General features: G+C 37.1%; 1 protein-coding gene across 8 annotated transcripts in view; it reads left to right on the forward strand.

Annotated features, from left to right (window-relative positions):
- Positions 1-21,487, forward strand: part of meis2 (Meis homeobox 2) — a 215,197-nt gene that overhangs the window by 58,020 nt on the left and 135,690 nt on the right. For all 8 annotated transcript variants that reach the window (XM_008103147.3, XM_008103182.3, XM_003214483.4 and 5 more), the window contains one exon: positions 4,235-4,380. In XM_008103147.3, coding sequence (XP_008101354.1) covers positions 4,235-4,380 — 146 coding nt within the window. The remainder of the gene's footprint in view (positions 1-4,234; positions 4,381-21,487) is intronic.

Genomic DNA, 21,487 nt, shown 5'->3' on the forward strand with positions numbered 1-21,487 from the left:
GAAGATCCCTGAGGTCTGTGGACTTTGAAAGCTAAATCTCGCTGTATGACTGAATGACTGAATGAATGAATGATCTTCCCAAGAATGGCCACTTTCGTTCCCTTTCTCTCTTTCAATCTCTCTCTCTCACACACATACAAAATGCATTTCTTCAGGGAATCTCATCCCTCTTTTCCCATTCCCCATTGCCTTCTGAGATTCATTTTCTGTGTGCTCAGTTTTTCCCCAGTGCATTTTTAAAAGAGGAAAATGTGTGCTGCTTAGATCCTGGCCTGTTATAACATATTATGTCTCTATGTTGACTCAGATTTTGTGTGATAACACTGTACCAAATAGAATTAACAACTGGTTGGAGAGGCACAGATATAAATTTCTGCACACTTCATAAGGCAATACAGTATTAAGCATCAGATTACTTTCACTCTTTTGCCAATATGCCAAAACGGCATGGCTGACAAAAATCAGTTTGTAATTATTGCACTATATGAAGCACTCAGCTTTGTTTCTCTGTCCCTAGTTTCTCATTCAATCTGGAAGCACTGAATAAGGACAGCAGTAGCAATATAGTAGAGGTATATGCTGGCAAAACTACCTCTGAGTATTCCTTGCCTAAGAAAACTCAATCAACTTCATGTGCTTACTATAAGTAGAAAGGTAACTTGATGTCACGTACAGATAATATCTTACAGGCACTTTGTTTTGCTTTTACTGATCTCAGACAGACTAAATTCTCATCCAGAGCTTATTTCCAGTAATGTTGTACTAGTGACTGTTATGGGTTTTAGTATAATTTTTATTGGAGTCCATAATCATAGCATGAGACCCATTGTAAAGTAGTGCTGAGGGATTTGGAAATGGCAATAGAAATCCAAATTCTAGCCTTGGTACTCACAGCGTAACTGTAGGCCAGTCATTCTCTCTCAGTCTGGCCTACTTTACAGGGATTTTGTTAAGATCAAAGAAGATGAGAGCCATGGATGCTACTTAACCTCATTGGAAGAATGGAGTCATATCAATACAACTACCATATATACTTGAGTATAAACCGACCTGAATAATAAGCTGAGGCACCTAATTTTGCCACAAAAAACTGGGGAAACTTATTGACTCAAGTATAAGATGAGGGTGGGAAATACAGCAGCTATTGGTTAATGTCAAGAATAAAAATAAAAATAGATACTGTACCAATAAAATTACATTAACTGTACATAAAACTGTAATTTAAGATAGGACTGTCCAGCTTTGATTACCTATATAAGCCAACCCGAATATAAGCCGACCTGGACCGTCACTCGAGTATAAACCCAAGGGGGGCTTTTTCAGCCCTAAAAAAAAGGGCTGAACAACACAGCTTATACTTGAGTATATATAGTAATGAAACAAGCAAGCAGCACGTGCTTTTTTGTTTCTGAGATAGCGCTCATATTTCAGGTTTATCAGTTGTACTATTCACAGCATGTATACTTTTAAAAAACCTTATTGATTATCTGCAGTTTTCATTTGCATATTGTTCCTACTATATTATGTTCTTCTTTCAGAAACAAAATTACATGAATGGAAAAAAGGGCAGCATTCTAGAACATGGCCATTCAGCCCGGAAAACATACAACAACCCAAGGGCAGCATTATCAGTAAATATCTAAAGCAGTCCCATCAGCTGTGTAAACTTTAGACAAACTTTTGTAGGGTGAATCAGGAGATACAAGCAGCTATTGTTTTATGCCACATCCCTGAATTCACTATATTTATTCACTTGGAAACTTAAAATGATGCTTTACATGGAAAATATCACACATACTTTCCTCCATAAATATACAGAGAGAGCTCGAGATTGAGAGAGTCTGTGTTTCTGTAGTGTTTTGTTTGTCTGGTTGAGAAAAAAGGGTGGAGATAATGTTTCATGTCTCCATGCATTATATGCATACATCCATTATTTTTTAAAAAGAAAAACAAAAACAAAAGATATCTTTATCTAGACAATAGATAGGCAAACAGACTGATTTTGAACTTGCAGTTTTGGCATAGATTGTTCTAGCCTCTCCATCTCCGGATACTGCTTTTCAAAATTGCCTGAGGCTACAGTACAGCACCTCAGATCCCCAAGGCCCATTGCCTGGCTCCTAATAGCCACTCTCCATCTGTGTCACATGAACAGATGATGAGATAGCTCCAGCCTCTGTATTTTGGAGAGCACATCCACCAGGTTAAAATGCTAGGGTTGCCAAGGAGCAGTCAGAAGCCATTAGTGTTCATGAAAATTGCCTTGCAGCAGTTCTTTGGCATAGTGAAAAGGGTGTGTATATGTTGTAGCTTTCTGCTTTCACACACACACATGTGTAGGTGATGGGCTACTAGAAGGAATTCTTCCAGAGAAATATTTCCACCAAATAGCTGGCTTTTGATAAGCTGTGTGGTCTTGCGCCTTTCTTTGATCACTCTTCACCCCTTCAATTTACTTTTTATTTGCCATAAGTCAAAGGAAAAGAAAACAGTGACTTAGGGTCTGACTCGGGTCCTTTGGCAGATGGAAGGGAACTACTCAGCCTTGGGGCAGGGAGGTTGTAATGAAGTGGCCTGTCATTCTGTAAATAGTGAAGACCATCTCTTCTATGTGATGGAGGATATCACATTGCAGTGAAAATGGAAATGTCAATAAAATTAATCTGCTAGCTCTTTGGGCTAGCTTTTTTTTGTTCCTCTAGTTAGAGAAGCTTGAATGGTGGTGGTTTTTTCCCCCAGATTATTTTTGCTTCTTTGAAGAGACACCGCAGGAAAGGTGTTTGAGCACCGCAAAATGAAGGTGAAATAGAATTTAAAGTTTTGAGATAAACAATCTCTATGTAGCAGTAATGTGTTTGTTTTAGCAGCACTAAAAAACCAGGAGAGGCTATAGGAGTGAGTTCTTGGGTCTCTAGCATTCCTCAGGAAGCTATGGAGCGTCTATCTCAGGCTACATTGAGCACAGAGTTTATTGTTTTAGGCTTTCTTGGACAAGGTTTTTACTTAGCATGGGATTTATGGCATTTACTGCTAATGAATGTCTATTCTTAAATTACAAAAACCACCGTCTCAGAGCAATTCCCAGATGTCCTTCCAGGACCTCGGCTTCTTAAACACCAGCAGGGAGCATAAACTCTCCACTTCTCTGTTTTCCTCTTTCGTGTGGCTCCGGGCTAATGATGTGTAAGGAAAACACAGCAATCTATAAAGTCTCAGTGCTGTCCCAGTATTCTTCATTTATTTTGCATTTGATTATGCCACAAGTCGGATCTTGTTTCTTTCCTTTTTTAAAAGTTATTAGTTCAAATATTAATGTAGGAATATGGCATATATTGCTGCTCTTGATTGATGCCTTCCCAAAAACAGGAAGACGTGCTTGTATGAATTTTAAGAAAGTAGGGGTCCTGCAATGCCTTGCCAGAAGAGTTTTTCAGATACATAATTTAGATGCCCTCCAGGCAGGCTTTCAAGGCATTTTTGCTGGAGGGCAAGAAAAAATAACTATGACTGTTAAAAGTAAATGATTTTTGCTAATGCACAATTAATGCCAGGGAAAAGCACTGAAGAGAAAGATGTTGATGGAAAGTTCTGATTAAGCAAGCACCCTACCTTGATGTGCATCTTTTTTAAAAGAAAGAAGATAATGATGCAGAGATAGAAGTTTTCATGTCTTGCTAATATTCTGTTCAGGGTCATACAAGGGATGTATGAGAGTGCTTGAGTGTGTATGTGCGCACATGCTTTTTTGTGTAGGGAGATGGTACTAAATGGGAATGGGTTGAGTTGACAGTGTGTTATGTCCACTGAACAGTGACACATTTACTGTGACCTATGCAGAGGACCCAGAATATATAGACCACAGAACATTTAACTTGATTACCTACACCAAGCATTTGGCATGTTTGCAGAGATGCATTTAGAGAGAATAGGTTTTCTTGTGGCGGGTTTTCCCATATTGAATCCCATAATTGACAAAGAGGCATTGCACTATGTCAAACATACAGTTATAATTGAAATAATGATTTGTACATGTGAGGGACATCAAATTAGTACTTGAATAGATGTGCTTTTTGATTTTTGTATATCTGTATTAGGAATCATATTTAATAAGAAATGGAAGTTGTCTGCTATTTTTATATATAAATGACACAGTAGTTAACCTGATTGTTCTGACTGGTTTCTATTTGTTTATTACCTTTCATCCCATTTTTTGTTGTCATTTTGTTTTTGTTAGGGGATGGTTTAGACAACAGTGTAGCTTCTCCCGGAACAGGGGATGATGATGACCCAGACAAAGATAAAAAACGTCAGAAGAAAAGAGGAATTTTCCCAAAAGTAGCAACAAATATCATGAGGGCGTGGCTTTTCCAACATCTCACAGTAAGTGAATGCAATATATATACATGTATATATATTGTTCACAAGCTTCATTATTTATAATTTCCATTTCAGAAACTGTACACACATTCACATACTGTTTTAGGAGAATGCATTGGGAGTTTGGAAGTTGGTATTTTGGTACAACATGTATTGTTTGAATCGATCCTTGATTTGTATACTGAGCATAAAACACAGTTCCCAGTGAAAAATAGGATTTAGCTCAACAACTTTTATTATACTCTTTTCTCTAGTAAAGAGATTTTTTTAAAAATTGTAATGCGAAAAATCAGCCTTTCCCCCTCTAATACACACATTACCAAAGTGCTAGTAGGTGTTTAACGGAGGATTGAAACCTTTGCAAGAGCCTGTGATAAAGCTAAAAAGCCAGCACGATGTACAGGTTTCCACTTTGGACTGTGAACCAGAAGGCTCAAATCCTCACCTAGATACCCTTGCCTTGAGCAAGTCACACTCTCTCAACCTCAGAGGAAGGGCAAAGGAAACCCCCCTTGGAACAAATAATGCCAAGAAAACCCAGTGATAGGGATGCCATAAGTTGGAAACAAATTTAAGGTACAAAGGAAAGTGAGAAATCTAGCAGTCCGACTGGATGTGTAATGTTGGTTTTTCAGAGTTAGTGTGATATTCAGATCTTCTCAGAATTAAAATATATGTGAACATGTATTCTGAATGGTGTGTGAATGTTGATTTTTTACATTTAGGGTATATGGCATTTCTACTCCACCATAGATTGCAAGATGGAAGTAAAACTAGAGAAGTCATTTGAAAATATTTCCTTTGCTGGTTTGCATGTAAAACATAGACAGAATTTAGTATTTCTAATTCCTCACTTCTAGAGGAGATTAAAGCAGCTATTTAAGGTGCTCTTCAAGTCCATTATCTTAAAAGCTAGCCACATTCACTTCTGGGGGGAAAAGATTATACATGTGAAAAAGCAACACTTTTAGTAGCGATCTATCTTTATCTCCCTGTTTGCAATTGGTTTTATGTGTTGGTGTTTTGTTGACTATTACAGCTTTACTTAGGCATCAAAATACGTTCTTGCAAAAGAAGTAGTAGCTCTCTTTATTTGCATAGAAATGGTGGAAAATGGTAAAATTATTAGTTCACTTTTCCTTCCATTTTGTTTGGGCAAATGCTTAAAAGGGTAGTATGCTCAACTCCTATTATACACACAAGAAATTAGACATTCTTGTGCTGGTAGACATTAGTTACAGTGCCATGATTCCTGTGCTGGGTGCCTCTTAAAATTTATGCTGATGCAAGAACAGCTAACGGGGTTGAGTAGCAATCCACAATCCTAAACCTCGATTTTGATGTAAGGGCATTATTAGCAAACGTAGGTGCATTGATCTGGCCTGTAGGGTCAGGATTAGCCAGAATAGCCACTGCCTCTGTTGGAACAGTGCTTATTTTTGCCTTCCAGCTATGGCCATTTCAGAGGTCAGGTGCCCTGTAGTACCCACTTGGCTCAGAGGAATTAGACAGAACATGAGTCTCTGGGCTGATTACTTAACCAAAGACAAAATAATGAGTCCTAAGCAAATACTGACTAATTGAAAGGGCTGTAAATCCATTACATATTGGTCAGGGATAATCAGGAGTATTTAATCACTTTTATCTATTCAGGAGCACTGAAGCTGCAACAGCAAAGCCCTGAACCTTGCCATGTGCTTATTATTCTCATCATTATCAAAATTACTTCACAGCTGTTCTTTGCTACATCACCTCAGCTGGAGATTTACTAACCTGTAAAATGTTTTTAATTTGGAAGTTGAGTGAGTATGAGGGGGAGTTTTTTTATTTACTTTTAGATAGGAAGTGGTTAGAAGAGCAGCACAGTGAGGCTGAAAAAACTTTGGGCTATGAATGAACCACTTTAATTCACTGGCACAAAGTTGTCTTGGTCTCCATGGATTTTTTTTGCTTTTGTCTTTTTCCCATTGAAATGGCTAAATGGAAAACATTAAATGGATTTTTTTTTGCCAAAATAATAATTTTTGTATCATGTATCTTGAAGAGCATCTTCCTGGATTTTAGCTTTCTTGAAATTTGGTTATGTTTCCCCCTCTTACACCAGGTACATTTTTTAAAAAATCAGAAGCTTTAATGAGGATGGTCCTTGCATAAGCTTAAAAATGCTCTTTGCCATTTATGTTTTAATGAATTTGTAGGTGTTGAAAGTTTTACTGCACTATAATTCTCAGACCTGAGAACTGATAACAGAGATCTCTGATGACTACAATGAAAACTGAAAAAGGGTTTTGAGATAAACACAGACAGAGAAGGAAAAGAACTCCCTCTTAAATAGTTCCTCGTTCTTTTTTTTTTTTTTTACAGAACTAATTTATTCTTTCAAAATATATCACTGGCCAAACCACAAAGATCAAATAAAATACAAATATTTTTTTCATGCATAATATCTTAGAAAGGGCCTCCAATTTTAAAGCATTTTCCTTCACCACTACTCTAACCTTATTTCAAATCGGTTTGCCCACCCTTTTGTGCTGTGTGACCTGGTCTTCTATTACAATAATCCTACAATGTACCCTTTTTTCTCTTCCTTTTTATAAAGGAACTAATTGAATTATCTCATTATTTTAATTTGTTAAGCAAATGTATTTTCCATCTCAGGATGTGTCCTTAAAGAAGGGGCTGCTCAGGCTTTGCCCCTTGAATGGCCCATTGGTGCATTTTGACATTCATGCATTCTCATTAATGAAAGGGACATAAAAGAACTCTGGTTGTATTTTTTTTCAAACACCCAACCAGCATGGAACAACTTTTTCCATAACCCACAGGGGTCTCTCTACATATGTTCTCAACTGCAAGCTATTGTGAACTATTCTGAATACCTCAAAAGGACAAATAAAATACTAAAGGCCAACTGTAGCAATTGTTAATTTCAATATGACAAAAATCATTAACCTCTGCTTTGCCTGGAAGGAAAGGCATTTTTAAACTTACATAAAAAAATGTTTACAGCATGAAATGGCTGAACAAATCTATCCTATTTAATGCATTTAGAAAAAAATGATTTTGTGGATAAAATATTTTACAAAAAACAATTCAACTTGAAAAATGTTTTACTCCCATATATTAGCTTGAATTACTTTTTAAACTTCGATTATAGCTGCATGACTTAATTTGACCCATTAACTAATGTTATTGCATAACATTATTTCATAATTGTGCAGATTACTTTTGCAATTGGTTTTGGAATAACTTCCATAAAATTAACATTGTATTACATATAAAGATTTTGTTGCTACATTTGCAGGATAGCTCTAATATGTTCTCATTCTGCAACTGGGGCTTGCCTTACGTTTGCTATTACAATGGTACAGGAAGATGAAAGGATCTGAGGATGAATTGCTTGGAAATGTGTATGCTTTTTCTGGATAATATCCAGAATTTGAGTGGGTAAAGGAAATCCTAGCCTGGTAGTATAAGCTTTTCAGTAGTACATAAAGATTATGATATGAGAAAGGTAAGCCTGACATTAAGGCTGTTGTTATTTAACTTCAAAGATAGTTAAAGAAAAGGAACAGCAAGAAATCTGACCCACGCAGCCTTTATTCATAGCCTTGGAAAACTCCTTTCCCTCCATGCCAAACAGCCCCTTTAGTACACTCAATTAGCCTCTCAGACATCTCTGCTTTCCTCCCTCAAGTGCTCCCCTATTTGCCCTGCAAAGAACATATTTGATCATGGAATGAAAACAGGAAGTGCTTGTGTACAAAGACACCACTTGCTCACACTGGTTTGGAGCTCAAGGTTTTCTTATCATAGCAGCCACAGAGAAAACTTGCTGCCTGGCGGAGAAGCGCTTTGAAAATAGATGTACATAATCAGACCAGAAGGCAGCCGTAAAGGAAGGAACTGTGTAATTCCATGGATTTTTACCTTTAGTGATGCAATCTTTCCTGCTGCATTCACTCCATTCAATCTGCTTCCTTTTAAACGCTGCCTTGTTGTGTAGATTTTAAGCTAAACACAAACTTACAGCAACCCACAAATTAATCTCTTTTCATTTTAATGAAATGTTTTGAGATAACTATGGATATTTGCAGAATACAGAGCACTAATAAATCAACTTACATTTTACCCATCCCATCATTTCTTTATTTTTTAACTCATTATGGCAGATTTTGTTTAAAATGTGTGTTTTTAATTTTTAGCTAGTTAAAAAGAATAGCCATTCTGGTTGGAAGATTGCAGTCTTGCCCTAGCCACAAATGTATAATTCCCACTGAACTTGGTTAGGCTTCTACAACTACTCACTGGATTGCAAATTAAAATTCTTACCATATGTGATACGAAACTAGCGTCACATATTGTGAGATCTATATAATTTGCAGTGGATTCAGAAAAAGTTCTACAAAACTATGCTAGCTGAAGGCACAGATACTAACTACATTAAAAAGACATTGATTCTGAAAAAGTAAGAACTTATTCTTATGTAAAGCTAGTGCTGCACAAACCACAAGAGTCTGAAGAATGCAACTCCTATCAAAATAGAGGTGGGAAGAATACAATGAAAGGGAGTAACTTCATTACTTATTTATTATTGAATGTATTTCAATCCACCACAGCCTTTAAGGTGATGTATAAGGAGTAAAAACATTTAAAAGTAACTGATTTCTCTTGTGTGTTTGTTTTGGTTTTCCTGTCTACTCTAGAGTCAAGTCTGCCATTAGGCATGTGGTTATCACTCATCTTGTTTCTCTGTGGAATGTAGCTAGCCCATCTAATGGGCCTATTGTCTCCCAGTTTCTTTCTGATTCAGTTTTATTCCCAGAAAATAGATGTCTGCAAAAATGCAAGCAATTATTCTGTATGGTGTGGTTCAAAAGAAAAAAAATGCTGGCATTCAACTTTGCCTAGAATATATTCCAATATTATTTATATGGAATTCTTTCTTCCTACCCTTGGGTATTTAGAGAATAACTAATTATAATTGAAAGACCATAGCATTCTGTGCACAAGCCTAAATGTGTGAAAAGGGAAAGGTTCAAAAACTTTAGCACCTTGAACTCAAAATAAATATCTCTCACTTCATACAGACAAGCAATTTTATCCTTGAAATGAAGTGTCTTGTTTGTGCTCACGTGCAAGAAGTAGTCTGCCTACCTGGTAACATAATTGCTATAATTGTTTGGATTCTTGTTTATCCTTTTTCCTCCCCCACTTCTTCTTCTTTTCTTTTTTTTTAAAAAAGGGGGTGCACTCTATTGTTTTCTTTTTATAAAAGGGTTTTTTTTGTAGCACTAAAGATGACTCACTTTTTCCAGTGAAAAGAAAGTTTTAAGGTTAATATGGATTAAATCATTTGTACTTTCTGTACTCCCCCCCCCCTTTTCCCTTTCTTTTTCATGGAAAACTATGGTGTGAGACCATTCATTCATACTTACAATCAAATATGCTTTACATGAACTGATTAGGCTGAAGGTCCAAATCCTGCAAATGGTGAAAGGCTAAAAGACTTTGCATCCCAGGATAAATATGGGATGTGGCAATGTGAGTCGTATACCTCACAGTCGCTGGCTGTCTGCCTAAAAATACAATGGCAATAATAAAGCAATGTTGATGCATGCTGAGTCTGCAGAGCACTTTCATATTGGGGGATGTGGTTTTTAAGCCAGAGTTATCATACAAGACTCAGTACCATTTCCGAAGGCTGCGAAGCAGTAGTGGGTAAGTGTGTGGGGAGCAAGGCCCAATTTTCCCCAGGGGTCCTGCACCCATCCTCCCACCCCTGCAGCAAGCCTTAATAGAGTGGGCTATTGGTATCTGCTGGGATTAGGTTCCAGGATTCCCATGGATAACAAAATCCATGGATACTCAAGTCCGATTATATAAAATGATGTCCCTTACATAAAATCACATTTAAAAAATAGTTTCGACCCATGGATATGGAGGGCTGAGTGTATTCTCATTTTCCTTTGCAGTCCTTCTCAAAATAGGAATTGGAAATGACTTCCTGATATTTTGAAAGAGGCTGTAGAGAAAATAGAAGTATTTGGAGGCAATATGGGGCTTTAGGGTATAAGGTAAAGGTAAAGGTTTTCTCCAGATATTTAGTCTAGTTGTGTCTAACTCTGAGGGTTGGTGCTCATCTCCATTTCCAAGCTAAAGAGCCAACATTGTCCATAGACACTTCCAAGGTCATGTGGCTGGCATGACTGCATGGAGTGCTGTTACGTTCCCGCTGGAGTGGTACCTATTGATCTACTCACTTTTGCATGTTTTCAATCTGCTGAGGCTGACAGTGGGAGCTCACCCCACTCCTCAGATTCGAAATGCCGACCTTTCGGTCAGCAAATCAGCAGCTCAGTGGTTTAACCTGCTGCACCATCGGGGGCTTTAGGGTGTTGTGGGATATTTTCACATTTTTCAGGGGGAAGAGAATTTTTTCATGGTACTGAGGCATAAATTGCCCCCAAATCACACCATTAAAAATTGGGAGCTTTAGAGGATTGGTGGGGCTTCAAGGTCCATAAAAATTGATCCCAATTTTACATTTGCTGGACTCATACATGGGAACTATCTAGCTCACTGTCATCACTGCGGATACCCTGGTATTTAATGGTGTTTTGTGAAGCTAAGGGATAGGTTGCTGAAACAGTGGCTAGACAATAACGGATATACATAGCAGCAGTTATGCCACATCCTTTTAAATATAAATGTTAATAAGTATGGGAAGTTGTTGCTGTTGTTGTGTGCCTGATTTATGGTGATCATAAGGTGAATCTGTCACTGGGTTTTCTTGGCAAGATTTTTTGAGAGTGTGTCTGCTACTGAATTGTGCTTTGGTGGCAGATATGGGACTATCGGATTGCAAGGATGTGTCTTGCCTAAGGTCACCCAGTGGAATTGCATGGCCAAGCAGGGATTCAAACCCTGGCCTCCAGAGTCATAGTTCAGTGCTCAAATCCCAACACAATGCACCCTCTCTAGACGGAAGAGAAGGGCATTGGAAGTTTTACAAGAAACATCAACATTATATTGGTATGTTGAGGATGTGATAGAGGAACAATGTCATCTGTTTCCACTCACTTTATACCATGAGATAGGACCAAGTTCCACTCCAGTTCTCTCTTCAGATCATATACTTCCAGCAGTGTGTTTATGCTTTATAGTATTGTCGTGGTTTAATTTTGATTTGCTGTGCATTGCCTTGGTGACTTTTGTCAAAAGCTGATTTTTAAAAACCCTTCATAATCTGAAATCTGAGGGCATCTTTCCTGAGTGTCCCTCAAGTTTTGAACCTGGTACTCAGGCTACTACTGGCTTATCATTCCCATAATAAATGTGGCTTTAAAACTGTCCTGGAACAATTTAACAGGCTTATTGGAGATTCTAAAAGAGAAGTATTGTACTTTGAAAAAGATTGTTATAACAGAGGACATTTTTGCTTGAAATACCAGCAAGGAGTCTAGAGATGGGCCTCAAAATTGCACAGGCCAAAATCAATTAATTTAATTCATACTTCTGTTCAATTACATAGTGTTTCTTTTCTACTCTGTGCATGTACAGATTAAGTATAGCATACTTCTGCTTAGTACAGTAGAGTCTCACTTATCCAACATAAACGGGCCGGCAGAACATTGAATAAGCGAAAATCTTGGATAATAAGGAGGGATTAAGAAAAAAGCCTATTAAACATAAAATTACATTATGATTTTACAAATTAAGCACCAAAACATCATGTTTTACAAGAAATTGACAGAAAAAGCAGTTCAATACAAAGTAATGTTATGTAGTAATTACTGTATTTCCAAATTTAGCACCAAAACATTGCAACTTTTACTACAAAAACAATGACTACTAAAAGGCAGACAGCGTTGGATAATACAGAACATTGGATAAATGAAGCTTGGATAAGTGAGACTCTACTGTACTGGACTTTACAGAACAGCTATCCTACTAATTGGCTAGTGTTGTTATGACTTTTTCTTTAATGTAATTTTTGAGATTTAGTATATTATATATTACAAACTTATTTTATGACCTCTTAATATCTGAAAATGGTTTCCCAATTTGAGAGATGCATGTTTCGCAGTGAGTTGGATCAGTTCATTATTTGGTTTACTTAGTACTATGTTAAAAATCCTGTATGCTTTTAGGGTATCATTTAGGTAAAGGTAAAGGTTTTCCCGTGACATTAAGTCTAGTCATGTCTGATTTTGGGGGTTGATGCTCATCCCCATTTCTAAGCTGAAGAGCCGGCGTTGTCCATAGACACCTCCAAGGTCATATGGCCAGCATGACTGCATGGAGCACTGTTGCCTTCCCGTCGTAACGGTACCTATTGATCTACTCACATTCGCGTGTTTTTGAATTGCTAGTTTGGCAGAAGCTAAGGCTAACAGCGGGCCCTCATTCTGCTCCCTGGATTTGAACTGCCTGCCTTTCAGTCAGCAAGTTCAGCAGCTCAGCGGTTTAATTTGCTGTGCCACTAGGAGCCCTCAGGGTATCATTTGGGCAAGAGCTATTCACAGTGGTGAACTATGGACCAGTGCTGGTCCCTGGGCCATTTGCTACTTGTCCCTTGTGGATTTTCCTGAAAGAAAGAAACATTGGGATTACAATATTAAAGAAATGAGGCATAACATGGAATATCCTTGAATTCTTTCCATAACTTTTTCAGTCCTCATACACATTCACCACTGTTGCATCACATATATACACTATATACAGTAAAATACTCAGTCTCAAATGGAATTACCATACTTGCTAATCAGATTACTTGAGTTGGGGGTGAGGGAGTAGAATCAGTTTATTTGAGAAGTTTGAGAAAAACATGGAAAACAACTGTATTGAATCTTTGGAATCGCTTTTCATGACATGGAAATGTTTCACTTGTGAGGAACAACTTCTAATTCATACATAGACTTAATTTTAAAAGGTATGATTTTAGACAGTAAATGGATATGTATTGTAGGCAGGAGACATACTTTTTCAGCCCTTATACATGTAGTGGTGTACTAGTGACTGGTGTTTTGGTGACCGAGTTTACAAAAGTACAGTGATCTTTTATTAGGGGGAATGAAATAAGTGAAGCTAATCTCTGTCTTTTGTTCACTCAGAGCATAGCTGCAGTTCTCACCATAGTAGATTGACTATGTTGTTGTGTGCTCCTGTTTAATACACAGATTAAAGTGCTCATGGTGAAGATTCTGAACAGGTCTGACCAAACATGATCTAGAGCTCTTTGTACTTGAGCCTTTACCACTCGTTGAGTAGAGTGGTACCTCTTATGATTTCTCCCACAAGAGCAGCATGTAGAGCACCTAGCAGCCCAATGTGAAATTTTTTTCTACAGCATTTTGCTCGAATCTACTCTGATTTGGAAGCAGTAGTTGATACAGGTTCATAGGACATAAACCTAATTCTTGCTTGTTCTAGTGTTGCTTGTGTATCCTGAGGGTGTAGACAGGATCTTCGGAGATGTGCGAGCTACCAGAAGCTTATTGGAGCCATGACCTTCCTGGCTCTTAAAAATGAATAGATGGGAATTTATATGGAGTAGTGAATGCTTTGCTGTAATCAAGGCCTAAAAGTGGCTGTGTTGAGGCCATTATTAGAATCCCCACCTTGCTTATAGAATTTTCAACATTCCTTTTTGGGTTTCAGAATATGTAGTAGCTGTCCAGCTTCTGGGATTCCTGTATGAGATTCAGTCTGGTTTCAGTCCTGGCTGTGGTACTGAGACAGCTTAGGTCATCCTGATATTGGGGTGCTAGATAGGGGGAGTGAGTTTCTGCTGGGCCTCTCAGTGCGTTTTGATAGAATTGATTGTGGTATTATTCTATCACCTCTCTAGGATGGGATTTAGGGAACTGTTTTGCAGTTTTTTGATATCACTCAGGGCTTGGTTCTTGCCTCTATTCTGATTAATACCTATCTGAAACCACTGGAAGAGGTTATCCAGCAAGTGCTTATTCTGAAAGATGTCAGATGTGGTTATGGTAAGACACATCATGTTATATCCAATTCGTGACTTCATCACATGGGCTTTCTTACCAGTCAAAGGACGCTACAAGCACAGTTCCTGGATGGAGCCCTCTGGATCCCATAAGATGACACACAGATACTTCTAGCAGGGCTCTGTCCATGAACTGTGCTGGACGTGTCCTATGAAGGAGCCCTGAGAACACTGGAGGCTTCCCATGTTCTCCTTCGATAGAACGAGGAAAGTATAATGGGAAACCGGGTGGTGACACTTTCCCCTGTGGGATGGGGGGGGGGGGGTGATGCAGAGTGACAGGTGCCCATGCTGCCTGCCGGATTTGCTCTGCTGCCCCACAGGTGCCCACGCTTTCCCCCAGATTCAGGACCTCAATGTGATGAGGTCCTTAGATTACTGTAACACACTCTATTGAGATTGCCTTTGTGCTTCAGCTGGTCCAACTGTGCTGACTGAGTCTGGTTGCATGAAACATATAATTCACTTCTGTGGCTATCAATCCATTTGTCTGCAGAATTGCAACTGCTGTTTGTGACCTTTAAAGCCTGTATAGCTAGGATCCACACTATCTGAAAGACTATATCTCCCTAGTCAAGACTTCCCAAGGGCTTCAGATCTTTTGGGAGGGGGCTTTCTCTCAGTCCCAGCACCATTACAAGCATATTTGGTGATTTTTAAAAATCTTTTTAAAACTTTGTTTGGAAAATGCTTTAAATTATTTAAACTGAGTTTTAATTAGAACTGATCATTTATTTTTTTTCTAAACTTTTATGAAATAAGATTTCAGCTTAACATTTGTTTTAAATAGTTATAAGCCACTTTGTGTCCTGTACTAGGAGAAAGGCCATTAAATAATAATAAAATAAAATAAATTAATGCATCTTTATGTGCTGTTTAAGTAATAGCCATCAGATGCACAAACACTCACAGAAATAGTTGTGGAGGAAGAGGATGAAAAAGACATTATATTAAGCAGTACGTAAAGGAATATATTATAAATAATATATTGCGTTCTGTTCTTATGAGGCCAGACCATTCCTGGAGAACAAATCTTCAAGTATGTATACAAGGATACTTGCATATGCACACATCTGAGTTGCGTATATACTATAGAAAACCCTTTTCTGTGGTGGGTTGAATGGCTATATAGTATTACAACTCTCTATAGAACAGATTGTCTGCTGGAACAGTTTCAGGGTAATTCTTGCATTCCTAGGGATGGGGAAAATGTGGAGCTACAGCTGTAGATAGAGCTCCAATTGCCATCATCCCTCAACATTGCCTAAACTGGCTAATGTTGTTTGGAGTTTCAGTCGCGTAATATCTAGAGGTCTGCATCTTCCCCAGTCTTGTCTTATAGCAATTAGTAGAACTTATTTTTTTATTTTTAGTCATTTGCTAAAATGGGTTTCCAGAAGTCCAAGTTTGAAAACTGATTTTCCATTATCAACCAGACAGTACGTGTTTTTTTTAACTCTGCACAATTGCGATGAATAAAAATAGGTTTAACTGCTGTAGGCACAAAGATACCCAGAAGAATCCATTTGGAGGCAAGTTGTTCCATTGACTACCATTTTGTTATAAAAGCTTGCTAGCAAAACTACCAGCATCATAGGAGTCTATCAATGAAGGTCGTTTTCCTATAATATTGGCAGAAACTACACTGTAGTTAACTATAAGATGTGATTTATAAAATAGCAACTTTATTCATGGTTCTGTATAACTTGTTTCTACATTGTTTTGATGACTTTTTATAATTCACTTGCCCAGCAGTCTTCCCTCCCTCCCTGTAGTTGTCTCGTAATAAAATTAGGAATCCCATTTTCTGTACAGACATCATTTTGCTTAATTTATTGTAAACTAATTGTAAATTATTACCTGTTTATTTCTACAGATTATCACATTGGAGTTGTGATAATAAAAATTGAAACATGAAAAGTGTGAGAGAGAAAAAATCAATGAGACACTAAAGCCCAAGCTAAAAACAGAGATCATAAATGCATGGTTAGTGAGTCAATAAGAAAGTCGTACTCATTAAACATATAATAATATTACTATTTCCGAAAGCCACCATCCTGAAAGTTATAATATCCTGCGTATTTTCCAAGGACTCCATGGTAGATTGTCTGTCTTGGAAATATATAAAGCACTTTGAAAGAGTGAAGCTAAATGTGTCGTGTCCCACTTTAATGGTTAGTTCACTCAATTATTATTACTGCTGTTAGACAGCTATTATTACTTCTGCCATTTCCTCCATCACTACCATCAGCCACTAACAAAATGATTTCCTTATCTGATGTGATGGAAGACCTGAGCCTAGGTTTCTTAGCCTTTAAAAAAAATCTAAAGAGTTTTTTCTGCAAGATGCAGTACACCCTGGCTTAAATGCGATCTGAACTCTTATTTCTGGAAAGCTAGATTACATGGAGACTCAGGCATCAGAATCCTAAACATATGCCAGCTATTTAAATACCAGACCTCTCCCTCCCCCTGGAGCTTGGAATAATTTTAACAGATTTATGTTGGCATAACAGTCGCATTTCCACATTTGTGGATTAAGCAATTCATGGATTCAATTATTCACAGATTACAGTATTTACTGCTGCCTTACATATGACTGAAAAAAAAATGTTATTTCTAGGCATTTCTAGGTCCTCCAGCATAGAATCACACTAGAAGATGTAAACAAGTGTTCTCTCAGGTACAAAGCAAATTGTTTGCTATTTCTATTTACATTTCTAGTTTTTCCACTTTTGCAGGGACTCCACACCTCTTCCCTTGAAAATGTGAGAAGCAGCTGTATAGGCCTAAAAAGACTTTAAAAAATATTTCTGTTATTATTATTATTATTATTATTATTATTATTATTATTATTATTATTTTAAAAAATCATTTGAACTGAGTTGTCTATGTGGATTTTTCAGAAAAGACTTAAGCTATTAACTTCTCTCTTGCTAACAGCTCTCTATGAAAAATCTGCACAGAAATGTTGCATGTATATATTTGTAAATGTAAAAGAATGTTTCCAAATACACCCCTGCCCTAGATTTAGCTACTGTGATCAGTGACTTTGCTTTCAACATTGTTTTTCATATATAAAATATTAAATAAGTTATAATTAGAAAAATATATATACAATTTCCCCAGACTTCATTTTTATTGGGATTTTAGCATGCTTCCTTAAAATGCAGATTTTTCACCAGTGGTTGTATTGCTTTCTAATGGTTTAAAATCACAACAATATTGAAATAAAAACATATTTTCTAAACATTTTTTGGATTCCATAAGTTTTTTTCCACATTGTATACCTTCCAACTTCCAGATTAGCAGGGACAAGCAATCATAATCCTTTGTTGGTTCGCTTTCCCTTTACTTTTAAAATGTTCCAGTTTCTCTTGCCTCTCCCTACTTTTCCTTTTTGTTCTCAGTTTACTTCAGTTTTTCCAAACTAAGTTCAAATTGAAAAAGCAGTTTGCACTCATTTAACTCCATGAAAGGAGATGGAATATTGTACTTTTCAGTAGCAAAAGCAAACTGCTACAGCGTTTTCTATCTTGTGTGTTTTTTCTCAATAATACTTTTTGCCACTTTGATCACATTCTGATATTGCTTGACCACACGTCTCAATTCTTATCTATGAAATGCTGAAAAATATGAATTTATTGAACATTTCTTGGCTTATGATCCTTTGGGAGATACACATCTGCTAGATTATTTGCAGATTTGTGTCATAGGTCCAAGTCCAGTTTAATGTATGCAGACTGAAATTTCTACTAGTGCAGCTGAACTGGAGTATGTATCTATTTTAAGATGTGATTGTGCAAACCATTGTACAACCAACCATACAAGTTGTTGTGATTGAACAACCTCTTCTGCAAGAGGTTATGCAACATGGTTAGTTAAAATGTGTCACACCTTCTTGCAAAACTAGCTGTTCAATTACTTGTATAGTGAAAACTTACTGGAGTGGATACCATTCTTGTATGAACTTTGAAAATGAGCATCTAGCTCAGTTGTGTGATATTTGGCAACACAATTTGTGCTAGCTCAGTGATATGTTATGTTGTGTATCTGAGTAGTTTTTCCTTCTTATTTTCAGATGTTTTAGTTCTACTTGTAATTATTCTGTTATATCTGTGTTGTTTTTATTTATTTTATTATGTTGCACTTGTTTTGGTTTATATACATTTCCATATTATTACATATCCTCCTCCTGCTCTTCTTCCAACCTCATCAGATGGGGTGAAATCAGCCTAAGATGCTTTCACTCCATCTGGAAGACAGAGGCCCACACCAGACATCAGACAACATTGTTTGACTTCCGGTGTAGGACCTGCCCCCAACCGGGGTGAACACGTTGCCAGATGCTTTCTTCCCAACACAGGAGAACTCCCATGTTGTATTAACTCTAATGGAGCCACCATGTGATGAGGAAAGCATCACCGAGAGCAAGCCATGTGCAGTGCGATGAATCCCCCCCGCTGCTCCCTCTTTCCTTCTGGAAGCCAGATGAAGCAGCATGCTTCGCCCTGGGCATTCTGATAGAACACAAGTTCTATTTGACTTGTGTTGAACTAAGACATATTATAACAGGATGATAATAGTTCTTAGATTTAAATGAATAAATATTATGTATTGTTTGATATTAAATATTGCACAAAGGGTAATGCGAATCTAGTTATTTATTACTGATCTAATTAATCTCAGCTGTGTGCTTTTTTGAAACCAACCCATGCAGCCCATATAATTATGGACATGAAAAGTCTAATGGATAAGAAAAAGAATTCAGATGCTTCCCTAATTCTTCAGATATAGCCATCTGAAGAGAGACAAAGTTTGTATGGTACACTGAATATGACTGCATGGTAAAATGAATACTAAAATCAAAATTATGAATGCTATGTCTTGTGCAGAAACACTTTAAAAGAAGCAACACAATGCTGTTTTTCCTATATATCTATGTATAAAAATAATTAAAGAATGTGTTAAATTTTAAATGTGGATTTCTAGGTTGTCCCTATAACTAAAAGTGGCAATTGGAGTTTGATAAAGTGACCCTCAACATGGACTCCAATTGAATAATCCCTTTCATCCTAAACTAGAGCTCACACAAACTTTTTCTGAAGACTTCATATTTTCTCAAACAAGCCCTCAGGGCTCATGAGCCTTCTACTCTTTGCCCTGTAGATTTCCTCTCAGAAGAGCTAGCTAGTCTAAAAGAGGCCAAATATCACACAACTGAGCTGGTGGGAAATTCAAACTGTTTCAAGCAAAGGAGTCAGAAGAACTGCTGTAATGAAAGGTATTGTTCAGAGTGAGATTGCTGTGTTATGGATCTCATGCTGAATATCAGGGTTTTTTTATTATGAAACTAGCCCGAGGCTAAACTGGTGAGTATCTGAAAGACACAGAGAAGGGAAGAGCGGGTGTTTGGCATATCAGGACCTTTAAGGGTTTTATTCCCTAAAAATGCAGAAGAATTGAAGAAGGAAAGAAGTTGGTCTGAGAGAGAGTCCCTGCAGTCATCTTTTCAACCTCTCCCTCTTTTCGAAATCACTATTAATGATCTGGAAATCTAGAGTGGGTGAAGGGGGAATTAATAAAAGAAAACATATGAGTAATAATAACAAAAAGGAAGACACATGTACAGTGGGTGAAAGGAGGAAAGTAGAAATAACAGGGTTAAAATGTATATAAAATGTACAAGGATATTTTAATTCTAAAGCTGTTCAGTAATCTGAAAGAAAAAGTACAAGAAATTCTCTTTCTAGGAATTATTAAAGGTTGACTAAAAAAACAATTGATAAAATGAAGCTAAAAATAATCTTTCATTGACAAGAGGAAGTTTGCCTCTGAACAGATACTTTTAGAAAATCCAAAACTATCTGTGTATTAATAATGTGACATCATTCATCTTGCAACTCCTAATATGTACTTTTTAATCTGCAATTTATGTGGAAGTAATGAAATATTAATAGAATAGAACAGAATAAAATGTGTTGCAGTAATTGCACACACACACACACACAGAGTGCACATAAAATTAACAAATGAAAGTATAAATGCAAATAAATTAAATTTTATGTTGCATTCACTATATAAGGCTCATTCCATCTTCAGAGGAATAGAGGCTAGATGATATTCACATTGATTATTTTTTTAAAAAATCTAGCAGCAAAAATCTAACTATGTGGCAAGATTTGTTCAGAAGAAATTTGGCATTGCCTTCTACTAATGCTGAGAGAGTATGACTTCCCCAGCCACTCCATGGGTTTAATATCAAAGCTAGGATTCAAATCCTGGTATTTAGAGTTGTAGTCTTAACGCTGAAACCGCTACATCACTACTGTACTAATTTGCAAATTGGGACCAAAATATTTTCAAGAATTGTTTTCAAATGAGAATAATTTGATATGCAGGACAGATTTCTTGTCCTGAACAAAGTATATTGATTTTGAATATAATCAACCATGAGAAGCCATCCTTGAATAAGAAAGATGTGCTGATTCCTACTGGGACATTTTCTTGTAACAAAACAAAGATTCACGTCTGTTCATGATTAGTGTATCTAGCAAATTGCATTAGCCGTAAGAGATTTGGACCCAATATTTCTTAATCTTCAGTGACTATAGGTTTAGTTACATGTAAAAAAAAAATTCTCATTGAGCTCTTATGATCTGTCTCAGATTACTGCAGATTTCATATCTATGAGAAGCACTGATAGGGAGAGAAGGGAGAAACAGTTCAGACCATGAAGATATAGCTGCTCTGGGCATTTGGAAGACAGTAAAGGAGAGTGAACCTTATCCATGATCATATCCTTGCTTCTCTCCACACCACTGAATTGGATTCAGCTGCTCCTTCAAGATCTGAATTAACCCCCCTCCCCCAATTCAGCCACTGCAGTCCCTCCTGATGCTCAAGAGTTACCAGAATGAAGGACCCATAACAGCAAGCATGAACCTATGCTTCAGTGTAGGATCTTGCCCAGAGAAAGATGTTGCATTCTTATATGGTCCTGCTAATCCTCACAATTGTATAGGCTGTAGGGGGTTCAATTTTTCATTAGTCATCATAAGTCATAGTAAATTCATACTTATGACACAATATCTG

Source organism: Anolis carolinensis, chromosome 1, assembly GCF_035594765.1.
Source record: "Anolis carolinensis isolate JA03-04 chromosome 1, rAnoCar3.1.pri, whole genome shotgun sequence".
Lineage (NCBI taxonomy): Eukaryota > Metazoa > Chordata > Lepidosauria > Squamata > Dactyloidae > Anolis > Anolis carolinensis.